The 15,299-nt window shown below is 32.3% G+C and overlaps 1 protein-coding gene across 2 annotated transcripts; it reads left to right on the top strand.

The window, feature by feature from the left end:
* Positions 1-6,514: 6,514 nt before the first annotated feature.
* On the top strand, positions 6,515-8,435 carry LOC126768309 (uncharacterized). Of its 2 annotated transcripts, XM_050486324.1 has the most exons (5): positions 6,515-6,645; positions 6,753-6,802; positions 7,005-7,086; positions 7,503-7,607; positions 8,200-8,435. In XM_050486324.1, the coding sequence occupies exons 1-5, from the start codon at positions 6,589-6,591 to the stop codon at positions 8,350-8,352; spliced, it is 447 nt and encodes a 148-aa protein (XP_050342281.1). In that variant the 5' UTR covers positions 6,515-6,588; the 3' UTR covers positions 8,353-8,435. The 2 variants fall into 2 exon arrangements, with proteins under 2 accessions (XP_050342281.1, XP_050342283.1); XM_050486326.1 differs by lacking the exon at positions 7,503-7,607.
* The last annotated feature ends 6,864 nt before the right edge of the window (positions 8,436-15,299 follow it).

The raw sequence follows: 15,299 nt of genomic DNA, 5'->3' as shown, positions 1-15,299 counted from the left end.
GTAAAAAAGGGCCGTGATTTAATTTTTCATATCATCATATCATAAAGGCACTACGTTGTTTCTCCAATCTATGTGAACGGAAATAATTTGACTTTGAGCATAAGTAAACACTAATAAGCAAACCGTTATAAATAATTCACTCCAATAAATGCCATTTAAATAATTTCAAAGAACAAATTAAGTAATAATATACATATTTTGTAATAATTATGATCACAATTACATATATGCAAATAATTATAAATATTTTATATTTAAAATATCAAATGGATGGATACGAATAGAATTTTTTTTTAGAATAGGTAGGAGGACGAGCATATGATCTGGGCCACCTGATGGTAAGTGGTCACCAAACGCCCTTAGACATTGGCATTGTAAGAAATGTCAACCATCGTTTATATAGCCAATGCGCCACCAACCTTGGGAACTAAGATTTTATGTCCCTTGTGCCTGTAATTACACTGTCTCACTCGCCCTTCAAACCGGAACACAACAATATCAAGTATTGCTGTTTTGCGGTAGAATATCTGATGAGTGGGTGGTACTTACCTAGGCGAGCTTGCACCAAGCCCTACCACCAGTAAACAACCATTCGGGAACAATCAATGTTGGTCTTCCGAACGAACATGTTTTAGTAAAAGGCTCATATTTATTCGTTATTTATAGGCTGTTGTGTTACTTAGCATATTATTCTACTTTCTGTAAAAAAATTCAAAGGTATATTTTGGTGTATTTCGCGTTAAGAGCATAGAAAAACAGGTAAAATATAGCTAAATATATTCTAGTCTCGTGATCGTAAAAATGTTGATACGGTTAAATCTTTGCAAAAATATAATTCGCAGAAGATTACATTTTAATTGTATATATAAATTCGATTCGAATATTAATATTTTTTTATAAAAAATCGATTTTGATATAAACATCGCGAGGTAATATTTTTATCATCCGCATCACGAATCTTTATTAAGCTTAGTTGTGTATTCGTTTTATTCAAAAATAAAATGATTTATTTCAAAAATATCTCCCTAAAAGTAAGATTGAGTCTGTGTTCTTTGTATCTCAATGTATTGTTTTACTGAAAATGTTTTATGTGTTTTGTTTTAGTTACGCTACGTACTTGTGATTTTTACTGTAATTGTAATCACTCATTGCGCACCGTTAACAACGGGCGAAGAAGCTTCAATCTTAAGCTACGAATACACAAACGATGGAAGTGGCAACTACAACTACAGGTATAGTTAACTTTTTTGTCTTTTATTTTATCGATTTATATATTGACCTAGTATAAAGAATAAAAAAATATAATAAACATTTATTCTTCGTTTAACCACAGATTTACTAATAGAGAAAAAAAGCTAAAAGTTACTTTAATTTCCGAGCACCACTTTATAATGGTACCATGCCTTGTTCTGTCTAATCTTGTTAGGTACTCAAAATATATCTTTTGGTAATTTAAAGTATTATGTAAATTTGTAAATATAATAAGATAATTTAATTGTAAATGTTATGGAAATAATATGTTTATTTATTTAGATTATTATAATTGAGGTAGGTCGACATTAAATTTAAATATATTCTGTGACAACAACAAATGAAAGAAATGTAATGCAAATAATTACAATATTTTAGATTTGAAACATCAAACGGAATAACACGACAGGAAACTGGCACACTAGTCAATGTGGGCCTCCCGAACGAGCATATCGTCGTAAAAGGCTCATATTCTTTCTATGATTCAGAGGGCAAATTTGTAACTGTGACCTATATTGCTGATGAGAAGGGATATAACATATTAACTGCTCCACAAATACAGAAATACGTAAGATATGAATTAATTCTAATTTGCATTTAATTATATATTAGATATAAAATATATTTTATGACGAAGTGGAGGTGGAATCGACAGAAGAAAACTTAACAAATAAAATGATCGTAGACAATACAATATTGGCAGTAAAATAATTTCTGGCTGGCACCTGACCAGACACGATCCCCTCCACTAGTAGAGCATAAACATAATCTTATAAGTAATATAATCAATAGCTTATATCTATTTTATTATTTTACAGAGTTCACCACTTGTTCTCGCATCTCTGCTAGGCTGATGAATGTTGTACATATATTTTTTTAAATACTTATTTACAGTACTAATTGCTTATTTCTAATAAAGTACATAATTTTTATACACTAATATTTTTTTATATACATATATGTTTGTAATAAATAATAGTTTATAGACGTTTGCGTAATTTTGGCACTGTTCTTATAATAATAGCTATTTCTTAGAAATGAAATATATATATATATATATATATTTATATATAACTCAAATATAACATGATAATAAGTTTTGAATTCTTTTATTTTTCGAACTTTAAATTTTGTTTGTAAATTACATAATTTCGTTACATTTAACGAATATACTATTATATTTTCTTTTACACTTTTGTTTATGTGTTAATTGACCGCCGGAACACAAGCCGTCTTTTTTTTGTCACCATCCATCTGATAAATATTTCTTATATTGCCAAAGTATAGGTGACGATTAATCTCTACGGTAACTAGCAAACTGTATGGGAAATATTATAGTATACAAATGTGTGCTCACGTGCATGTGCACTGTCAGCGTGTCTGTGTGTCACTCTCAAAGTGTGAGAACAGAGAGTATAGCAATCTACAATACACCAAGAGAAAATAGGCGCAGAATCAAAAGCCTTATGAAACTTTCATTTCATACTATTTATACTATTTATTTCATATTACTATTTCATACTATTTATTTCATATTACTTTTTTTACACGGGTCCTATGGGGGTGAAACCGGGTTATGTGGGATTCTTACCCACTAAAACCACTGCGATGGCCGTCCTCAGCACGGATCGGAGAAGCTGCGGGATCGTTTTGATATAACGCATCCACGGCCTCTCCCGTGCTTTGCTCGTGGCTTGGCGGAGCTCTCATCAGGGGGCGAATTTCGCCCCCCCCCCCGCACTCCTCGCTAGTGCGTACGGCAGCGCGAGGCCATCACCGTCCTCCACAGGGCCTTCTGAAATAGAACACGTGAGGCCCACACCTCACGCATCCACGGCCCCAGGGTTACGCCCTATCTTTTAAGCCCCGGGCGTCTGGGCTATGAGAGGGCCGAGACGACGCCGTCGTCGTCTCCGCCGAGCAGGATCGGCCCTTTCCCGTTCCCGCTCCACCGTCTCCTTCTGAACCATGACGGTCTCACAGAAGGAGGCTACGGCCCTCCACGCCGATTCCCTGCGAAGGATCGCCGACACGATTGCTCGCAGAGACAGGTCTTGTCCGACTTCACGGACCAGGATCTCACTTCCAACGTATGCTGAGCGGTGTCCCGGTCCGCGCCACAGTGGTGACACATCGCCGTCGATTCGCGGCCGATCTTACACAGGTATTTTCCAAAACAACCGTGACCGGTCATTACCTGCGTAAGTCGGAAGGTGACTCGTCACTTTCGCCTCATCCAGGCTTCGAAGGCTGGCAGGATTATTTCATATTACTATATCAATGTGACGATCTCGTGGAGCAAAATGATCAGGTAGTCCAAATCTATAACTCTTACCAATTAGGAAGATCTGATTGACAGTGAAATTACTGTGTAATGTTCATAATAGAACATATACTATTTTATTCGTCGCACTTACGCTACTAATAAATCCACATAAACAAATAACAACAGACAAACTTACACGATAAGAAATGACAGACATAGATATATTTTGATATTTATGTTTTTTTTTTTATTTTGTACTAGCAAAACCCGCAGTATATATTATTAAAATTATTATATAGCGGTAGTTTAAAATAAAAAAGATGGTGGTTTTGGTAACTCGTAAAAATCCATATTAATATAAAAAGAGGCATAGATAGTTATTTTGAAATTACAGACAGACACTTCAATTTTATTTGTTTGTACAGATTTAAAAAATAAGTTTCTATATATCATGGGTTATAACTTAAGTTGTTGTTAAGCCATATAAAATACATATATACGACTATGGTGTTAAATTTAATTTTATATTTTAATGTCATTTATAAGATGCTTTATGATTTAGTGTTATCATTTGGTTCACGTAATAACAATTTTATACAAAATACTTATGACGCTTACTATTTGTATTAAGTGACTTATTTCTGTTATCTTTATTTATATCAATAAGAGATAGTTTTTTTTATATTTTAGTCAGAAATAATGTTAAAAAAATCTCACCTCATTAAGATAAATTTTCAAAATAATATATTGTATCGGGACTTAACAGACAACGTTAAGTTATTCCATGCAGATCATAGGTGACTTAGTCTTTATATGCTTAGAAACTATATTAATAAATAGATAGATATATTTGCATTAATTTTAATAATTTACATATTATTAACATCCCCAAGGGAACTAAAAAAGCAAATAAATTCAATAATTAAATACATACAACAATATATTACGATTGATCGATTCGAGTAATTTGTTGAGCTTAATTCATCTATATTTTTTACAAACTTCTTATATAACGTCTATAATTGATCTATTAAGATGTCAATGACATGATATTGTCCTTGACGTCGCATTGTTTGTAAAGGAATGAAGTCCAGAGTTGACATTCTTAAGGAACTGGATATAAGGTGTGGGCAGTTGGACCAACGTCGCAGTTTACTTAGACACACAGTACGAAAAAACGTTTTCAAATTATGGTGAGTTGTAACAAGTTTCTACATTTATTTATCATTCAAAGACAACGTAAGAAGCTTAAGCAAAGTTAAGATCATATATTTCTAAAACAAATAAGCGACAGACTTCTACTACTAGTAGTGTACAGATTATTAGTTGTTCCATGATAAGTGCTTGTTACCAATAAAAATGCGGAAATAATATAAGTCAAGAATTTCGTGCATCTTTATTAAAAATTACGTATATTCCTCTTAGACGAACGATCACGACTCCACGAATAAGTCACGTCTACTCCGGATCATTATAATATACCATCTACATCCGTGTACAAAATCCACTAACTCGATAAATATTTTTTGTTCTCTTTGAATTCCAGCAAAATGATGATCTTTTGAAAATAATAAGTAGTTGGCCTTGACATATGTTACAGGTAAAAGGTGTGGGTATCTGCCTTTACGCAGTCGTCTTCTATGTGATAATCGACATAAATTCTAAATCCAACGCCCTTGAAAGACAAGTAAAGGAATATATTTATAATAATAATGGGCTAGGGACATATAGCTTTGAGTAAGTATTATCACATATTTGAGATTATAAATATGCAATTGAACATTAGAAAAAAGATGGCTTAATATTTTTAGTTTATTTAATCATTGTCAAAAGGCTTAGGTATAATAAATAAGATCGTCTACAGTCGTGAGCATGTCAAGTTATCTGAAAATGAAAGTCTTTGTCATAAAGATGTCACTCATAACTTTAAGCTTTTGTTTTTAATATTTCGTAACAGAATGAGAGATGAGTTTGAACATACACATTAAAGTTATATCCTGCTTATAAAAATGATTTTATGAATATTTTTGTCTAAAGAATATGTTTCATTTTGTTTGCAACTCCAGCTATACTATGTTCCCTTTAGGAAAACTGGGAAACTAACCCCTGAATAGAATAAATTAACATTTTTTTCATAATATCAAATATTTTTGATCTAGGTACATAATAAAAATTAAAAATGTTTGACGTTTGTCGTGAGAGTTATGACAGCCATTAGTTATTTGACTGACACTGACATGGTGCTAAAACAATATGTCATTTTGAATTTTTAGAAGTACCCTTCCAAAAATTAGAATAAATATTTTTTTAACAATGATATCGTCACACTTGCTTATAATTAGTCGAAAAAATATATAAGAGAATAATAATAATTGTTAATAGTACAAGAAAACATAGGTACTTTAATGTTTAACGTTTACGTGAAATTATGTTGTGATGTAACATTATTTCAGAACGTAAGCAGACTATGCAAGCTGTGAGTCGCTATGCTGAATAGAATATGACATTAACAATAATTATGAATATGTAGCTTCTTTTAAACGAGTTTTGCAAATAAATAAGATTTATATTACATATATATTTTAAAAGATATTTTTTAAGATAATTTAAGAGATGAATATAATGATTTTAACATAAAAAAACACTAAAAAGGTGGTATTTGATAATTTATTTAATGAGCATTTTGTTTTAGGTTCGAAACTCTAGATGGAACTTTTAGAAGAGAAGACGGGGGTATAGTTTCAAATGCGAAAGGTGTTGTTGGCTTTGTTGTTCGTGGTGTATATGGTTTCATAGATCCTGAAGGACGTCATCATTCCGTGCGGTACATAGCGGACGCGGACGGCTACCAACCGCAGGCAAACGATGGCGACATTAGATATAACGATAGACGTATAGTTTAAGGTATAAAATAAATATTAAAATATTATTGGTCGTTTTTATTATTACGAAAAAAACATTTTACGATATAAAAGAAATAAATCAGAAATTGCTGTTCGTAAAACAAAATAGTCACTTACGTAATAAATAATACCTAGCTATTTTATACCTTTTGAAATTTTGAATAAACTATGCTGTTTGACAGCAACGTAATGTTGAAATTAGGATTTTGCCTCTTCACTTATTTAGTAAGTAATTCTGTGTGCCCGTTAAACTTACATCTATATTTACTTATAATATATAAGTATTTAAGGTATAATATGATAAGTATTTAAGGTTTTTAATATTGTTTTAGATACAGGCAATGTGCCTTGTAAAGCATATTGATTGCGCAATTTATACTTAGTAAGTGGTTTTGTCATATTTTATGAATATTCATGCATGATTTGTGATATTCTCCGGATTTATTCGGACAATTAAATTCTACTTTAGTTTTATTAAAGTATAAAAATGTATTTACAATTGCATTGTATATAATTATATCATACAGATAGTGTCCTGTTACATTATTATTCCATGATCAAATTAAACAATAAATATATTTTAGCGAAGACGTGGAATTAAGAAGAATATTTCCAAGTGAATTTCCTCAAGATACTGTAAGGAAAAGTGGTATTTTGGAACCAGAAGTAATTTTTTTTTTCGTTACTTTATAAACTACTAAAGTATAATATAGAATATTTAGAGGGTGGTCTTTTTTATTGACTTTACTCTTGTACTTCCATATTCACACCGATGAGAATGAAAGTGTTGATGCAATCTAAGACGGTGCGTGCTCGCTTCATTTATAATCAAAATGTGCGAAGCGAAAGAAATTTCAACAAAAAAATATACTTTATTATTAAATCCTATTTTTCGGTGACGCCTCGTGGATGACGTATTACACTGTAACAAGTACAAAACGTTATATTACACCGTGCCGGTGTCTATATTTGAAGAGGACCGTCAGGTGACCCATTTTCTCATCTGCCTTATTAAAATTAACGAAATACAGTAACTGAAAATAACATTAAGAAATTAAAGAAAAAATATTATCTCTTTGTAGCATTTAGGTCGCTACTTTGAGTTAAAGCGTTACTTTAAATATCCAAAGTCAAAACTAAATAGTCACTTTGAAGAATTAAATTGTTATAATGAAAACGGAGAGAAAGTAAGTTATAAACTCTTTTTGTTAATAATCATTTAAATTTCGTGTTTGTAAGGAATTAACTTTTCTTATCGATTAGTACTCAAGCAAATATTTTAACATATTTACTTTCATTGTTTATGATTGTTTTTGTTGAAATTAACAATCTACCAACAAACGTCAGGACTGGATCGTCTTTCTGTAATTCGGTTTAAAGTTTTGAAAATAGAAACTCATTATCAGGTGACTCCTTTGCTCGTCTACATAACTACCCTAAAAATTAAAAAAAATAGATTAGTCATTAATTGCCCACTAACATATCTTTATCGCTCCCCTTCCGAAGGTCGGTGTGGCTTTATGAATAAGTGCATCTTTACTGTGGTAATAATAGATTTAGATTCAAACTAGATCGTAATTTCAGTATATCACTGGGAACTATCTTTATGTACTTACCCTTTAGGTAAATGACCTCATCATATTCTCTAAAATAAAATGAAAATTTACAAAAACATCCTTCGTAGAAATATAAAGCTGTGTTCGGGACTTTCTCTTCAACTTATTAAGTATATCATTCATATTACAAATTGACAAATATTTCGCCTGTATTCCTTTACAGGTATGTAAGGTCGATGTAAGTCGATACTCGCCGGATGAGGAGCATTACATGTCATCAGATCTAACGAATCACGTGGACAGGCGCAGAGTATATTGCTTGATGCTACTATGCTTCACTGAAGATGAACTTGATAGGGTTGTCGCTTCGTTTTAATATTTTATAAATATGTTAACAAAAACTGTACCAATTTTATATATACAAAAATAAAGAATGAAATGGTCTCTTTTGAAATCCTATTACGTTCTTGTATTATTAGAAATATACGTATATATATTATAAATATTATATATTAATATTTTTAGGGAAGTTAATGGCCCGACGGAGGCTATTTTCAGGACCTTAGGATCTGCGGCCTTATAAGTAATTTGTAACAACAGAAAAATGTTATAATATTATAATACAATTGACATTTAAAATACACGTCAATATATTACGAAGAAATCTTTTTAGACATTGTTGACAGTGTTCACCTTTTAAACGTGCTTAATATTGTATTACTATTATTAATATAGTCGTAATATTGGTATTACAAATTAAATAATACATATTATATTTTATATATCAGCTCGCTATTCACAAACACCGTATTCACTTCGCGCCAATACCCTATAATATTTTCCCGCGCCCCGCGATGTATGTCATCTTTCAAATTTTTTTAAAAGTATGATAACGTTATTATTATTATAGAGACTGTTATATTTTTCCTCTTCTTATGTTCTATTGTAATAGTACGAAGTCCTTTATAAACGATCTTGATTCGCACTAGACTGGTTTTTTATATAATAAATAATTTCTTAAAGGTTTTAAACCAGTCTGATAAAATTTTGTTAATAGATGACAGATATGATATGACATTATTCGGTTTCAAATTTTGAATCGTTTAACGATGATGAGTGAAAACTATGTTATTCTACAGTAGATATCTAGAACAATATTATAATTAAATAAAAAAATATTTGAATACAACATATAAATAATATAATAATAATTTTAATTTATTTCTAACAATAAATTTAATGAGATAAGTGCGTTATATTAAATAAAATAAAAAAATCGTTGTTTACGTTCATATTGCCAATGTCAAACACATAGTCTATTGTTTGTTGTCAAACGTTTTTGACATTTAATTATCATACTGGCCAAGTTTCGCCAACTATAGTTTAAAAATTTAGATACAACATAGAAGAAACATTAAAAAAATTAATATTGAATGTTAAATCTAATTTTTTATTAACAATAAATATTCATTATAATTTTACTAGCTAAATTTTTGTTTCATCATGTGGCCGAAGGCTATAATTTTAATATCAATGTTATTATGTATGTACTCATCAGAAGATTTATTTAGTAGCGAAGTAAATAAACACAAGTGTGTATTTCGAAACACAAGGATGTTTATTTGACCTTTATTTCATGCTGAGATTTAGTCATAACTTATTATCTCGGACCGCATATGAATAACATAAACTATTTTTATGTCCGTAATCCGTAACAGCCTGTGAATGTCCCACTGCTGGGGTAAAGGCTTCCTCTCCTCTTTTTGAGGAGAAGTTTTGGAGCTTATTCCACCACGCTGCTCCAATGCGGGTTGGTAGAATTCACATGTGGCAGAATTTCAGTGAAATTAGACACATGCAGGTTTCCTCTCGATGTTTTCCTTCACCGTAAAGCACGAGATGAATTATAATCACAAATTAAGCACATGAAAATTCAGTGGTGCTTGCCCGGGTTTGAACCCACGATCATCGGTTAAGATTCACGCGTTCTTACCACAGGGCCATCTCGGCTTATTTTTATGTAACGTCACTTTATTTTAAGTTTAAGAAAAACTAAAATTAAAATATTAGATTATACCTTTAAGTTATGTAAAATTCACTAGCAAAATACAGCACACGTTATCCTGTCTGTGTAAATATTAGTGATCAAATCGTAGATATAATCACTCCATGATGTGACTGACATATTTCATGGAATGGTTGTATGTCATGATATGGCATGATAAATGTATATTTAACGGTGGATAATGTAATTTTTCGATGTAATTACTGATGTTTGACGATATCATAAAGTAGCGAGCGTTTAGCTGGTCATATCATCAAACATTGATTATTATTCATGGATCTGGCCAGACCATGATATAATGATGTGGGCAGACGGTTTTTTCCATTTCATGATATTATATAGTGATCAATTCTAAAATCTGGCCACGACATATATATATATACCAATTGGCTTGGAAATCGGTATAATGGTATAGAGGTTTATGCGTTGAAGTGTTCATATATACTATGACACCACTTTCATGGTAGAAACTCAAACGATATCGAAGTCTATTCTAATATCAAACCGATATACGATGATCCATTTTTAGATATAACGTCATATTACATTCATAAATATTTTCACTTGGTGGTAAAAGAACTTGGTGGTAAAGGACTTAAATAAGAGAAAAACATGTAAGCCCACCTGGGCAGATACCACCCACTAATTACATATTCTACCGCCAATATTTAGTGTTGCTGTGTACCGATTTGAAGGCTGAGCTAGGCAGTTGAGTATAACTACAGGCACAAGAGACAAAACATGTTATGGCGCATTTGCCAGTCTGCTTATCCATTTAAAATAAATAATATTATTAAAAAAAAACATAATACAACTTACCCGAGCTGGTTTCGTAATAATAATTTTTTAATGATTAATTAATGATAAAACATATAAATAAACACTTGTTGCGTTGCAACCGTATCGAGCAAAACTATCGCTCCGACCATTCTGCAATTACATCTTAATGGCGCCCCACACTTTTTTCTCATGCGTTTATTCAATTTTATAATCTCTTAAATAAGTAGTCTAAGATGCAGAGTGTAAGTAGCAAATATAATTAGCAAAAAATAAAATAAAAATACAATAAAAAAATAGGCTGATTAATTAAGGTTAAGTTAAATAATAATGAAAAAGTTTCCGCTGATTGTTCATGTTTATATGTGTTATAATATCATGTTTATACATATCTATATCCTTATATTGGGAATTAAATAACAGTTTTTACCCACCTAACTCATTGTATTGTCAAAAGGTGCTCATAATATAATTAGCTAGTTTTATTTTGAATGAGGTTAGTGAGTTTACATTTTTATTAGTGAGGGTATCTTATTGTACAATTGAGCACCTTCAAAAGTTATACTTTTTTGCCGTAACTAGTTTTAGTTTTGGGCGAAACAGAATTAATGCTGTGACAAATGAATTCATCTGCAGTAATCGTTTTATTTTTATATGAAACTAGATTATTTAAACTATAAATATATATATGACTTGTCTATAAGGTTAATAAATTATTATATAAAATGATTTTAACAGTATATTGAATAATAATTTAAGATTCCTGCATACTATGTAATGAAAAATATAACTAATAATAAATGATTCATCTTCAATAAATTACTTTAGGTATGCAACAAAACAGACCAGAATCGAATCTGCGTGTTGGGGCTTTTAAAGTTTGCGTTTATAAAGTAAGAGCCCGTCAATGACCCACTGCTAGGCTAAGGCTTCTTTTTGAGAACAAGTTTTGATGAATAAACATGTTGCAAATTTTAGAATTATACAAAATAAGCACATGTTAAATTCAGTAGTCCATGCCAGATTTTGAACACGCAAACTGCGCTTAAGATTCTAATCACTGGGCCATCACGACTCGTACAAAATTACATTATAGTTTTATATAAATATAAATTTTTCACACTGTAAGATTCATCTCATCAATTGTTGGCTTGTTTCTGACAGGCTGATTTCTAAATAAGATCTTAATATTACAACAATAAGGTGTAACTATAACTTTTACCGTTGTCCGAGACACCTATTATTTCGTTGTTATAGTTCACGCGGAGATGTTACACAAACATATTTCATATTATATAATCAGAACATAACATCTGACAAAAATTTTTGCACGATCGATCTTTGAGCTTCAGATGTTTTATAGAACAATCAAGTCGATGATATCTTATTTATAACTCCGGACTCCATTACAAAGATGTGAAATGCTGAATAAAAAAAGTAAATGACATAAATAGTTTTTACGTCACATTTAAAATTAATAATTCTAACAGTTAGCAGAATATTTATTATGTATGAATTACATCATTATGAAAAATATATTTGCGTTAAAAATTCAGATTTATAAAGATTAAACTTTCTTGGTTTATAAGGATGCAGACCACGAGTATTACGCCAGCATTCATTAAAGAGTTATTTTATAATTCAACGAAATGTTTAATTGCCATTTTTATACTAAATCCATCAATTTATTACAAAATTTAGATAAAACATATTGAGACCATAAAAAGATACAGCACATTCCGCATACAACTTAATAACTTAATTAATTCGATGTTACTTTTAATCTTCAGTCAAGGTTAATGTGACAAATCTAATCAAAACATAATTTATCCAAGTAGGTTCTTACAAGTTCTTTTGATTCGCCATTTTACAAGTCTCGTGTGAATGAAATGTAATTTAAAATATAATAACATGTATTATGAATGCATATGTTACAATATAATGCCAGTATTACATATATTATATATATATGTGAAGCCAAGATGGCGCAGTTGTTAGAACGCATGAATCTTAAACGATGACCGTGGGTTCAAACCCAAGCACCACTGAATGTTCATGTGCTTAATTTGTGTTTATAATTCACCTGTTCTTGACGGTGAAGGATAACATCGTGAATCAGGAATTCTGCATGTGTCTTATTTAACTGAAATTCTGCCACACGTGTATTCCACCAACCCGCATTGGAGCAGCGTGGTGGAATAATCTTCAAACCTTCTCCTCAAAAAGGTAAGGAGGCCTTAGCCCAGCATTTGGACATTTACAGGCTGTTACTGTAAATCTATGTTGCTATAGATAATGTAAAATTTAATGTATAGTTTTACACTTGCTATTTCTAGGATCTGGTACATTTTCTAAAATAAACGTTTTTATATTAACACATAAATCTTGACTGATGGGTGTGACTTCAAACCCGGGCATGTACCATTGAAGTGTCGTATGCGTCGTTGCGTAAATTATATTTTTAATCTATCTCTTGCTTAGTGGTAAAGAAAAACATTGTGAAGAAACCTGCTTTGGCCTGTTCGAAAGATAATCTGCCTAAAGCTTATTGATCAATTTCCATTGGAGCAGCATGGTAGGATATTCTTCAAGCTTTACACTTAAGAAGAAATGCGTTAGCCCAGAAAGGGAATATAAAAAAATCTATACCCAGTTAATAATTACCATTTTTTTTTATTTACTATTATACTATACTATACTATTTCATTTTTGATGCAAATACCATTAAGTAAAAAAAAACATATAAATGCATGAATAACTAAAAATATTCCTATATATTTGATAGCTATATCACAGAACGACCTTGTACAATATTGGAAAATACTAATGAAACGTTTATATATGTTTAAGAATCTATCGTAATAAATGGAAAGATTGACCTAAAATGATAGGTTTAGGAAGGCAAAACTAGTGTCAGGAGGTCAGGCGCACGTCTTCGGTTCAACAATCTATGACGTAATACGACCGGTCGGCACGACCAATGCGGAGTTGAAGGGTTCTTTCTTAATTTAAGATTTTCTGTAAATTTTGCAATCGACAAATAATTTTAATTCGATATTATTTTATTTATTGTAGTAAAGACATTATTTAATAATATAAAAAATAACCACTTAAAAATAATAACTGCATACATTTTATAGTTCAAATTGTAATATTTTTAAAATTAAATCACCTTAAAACACTTTAAGTCAAAATTATACAAATAAAAATGTAACAGGTGAAAATCTAGGCACTAATTAATCAATTGATGCGTTCAAGAATTTGATATTCGAAAGAGGAAGACAAAGCATTGTGTTATCATGTACACGGCTTACCTTTTTTTTTTTTTTTTTATATCGCCGGGAGGGCAAATGACTCTACTCCACCTGATGGTAAGTGGTAGTAGAGTCCAAACGCGACGACGGCCAGTACAGACGGGAAAAACGTTCTGCACTAGCCGCCTTCGCCTTGCCGGCCCGCAAGATGCCTCTTCACGCCTCGTTTGAAGGAACCCGGGTTGTAAGAGGAGGGGAATACGTGAGCTGGTAAGGAATTCCATTTTTTGGAAGTGCGACAAAGAAAGGAGTTGCCAAATTTCTTTGTTCGCGATGGAATTGATGTCACAGTTAGGCGGTGACATCGAGAACCAGCTCGCGTGGACTTAAGAAGGAAGGGGGAAGCAGGAATTAGAGAGAATAATTCCTCAGAGCACTCGCCGTGATACAGTCGATAGAAAGCGCTCAGTGCTGCTATCCCACGACGCAATTGTAAAGGTTCAAGGGTGTTTGTGACCTTTACGTCGCCAATAATGCGTACGGCACGTCGCTGCAACCGGTCCAAGGCCTCAAGTAGGTACTTAGCGGAGCCATCCCAAAGGTGCGAGCAATATTCCACGCAAGACCGTACCTGTGTTTTGTTTAGCAGGCACAGTTGTTGTGGCGTGAAAAAGCGCCGCACCTTGTTCAGAACTCCGAGTTTCCGTGAAGCTGTTTTTATAACAGCCTCGATGTAATCCCTTGGACTAAGGTCGCAGCGAACGTCAATCCCCAGCATGGCGATTTTGCTTTGCATCACCAGCGGAGTACCACAGAGGGAGGGAAGAGGGGAAAATGTTGACTTTTTCGCCGTGAGAGCGCATACCTGTGTTTTCTTGGCATTAAACTCAACAAGATTATCAGAGCCCCATTTGGCGATGAGATCTAACGTCCTATCGAGTTCAATGACAAGATTCTCCCGCCTCTCCTCAGTTTCCGCCCGCCCAGCCACTGCGCGTCCGTGGTATCCAACATGCACTGTACTATCATCTGCATAGCAATGTATGTTCCCAAGGGAGAGCATATCATTGATATGCAAAAGAAAGAGTGTGGGAGATAGCACAGATCCCTGGGGTACCCCAGCATTCACTACATAGAATTGTGAAGCGCAACCATCTACTAAAACACGAAGGCTACGCTTGTGTAGGAAGCTGGCAATCCAGGTGCATAGCTGAGCAGGCAGACCAT

Source organism: Nymphalis io, chromosome 5 (genome assembly GCF_905147045.1).
Source record: "Nymphalis io chromosome 5, ilAglIoxx1.1, whole genome shotgun sequence".
Classification (NCBI taxonomy): domain Eukaryota; kingdom Metazoa; phylum Arthropoda; class Insecta; order Lepidoptera; family Nymphalidae; genus Nymphalis; species Nymphalis io.
This window is presented reverse-complemented; position numbering and strand designations above follow the sequence as displayed.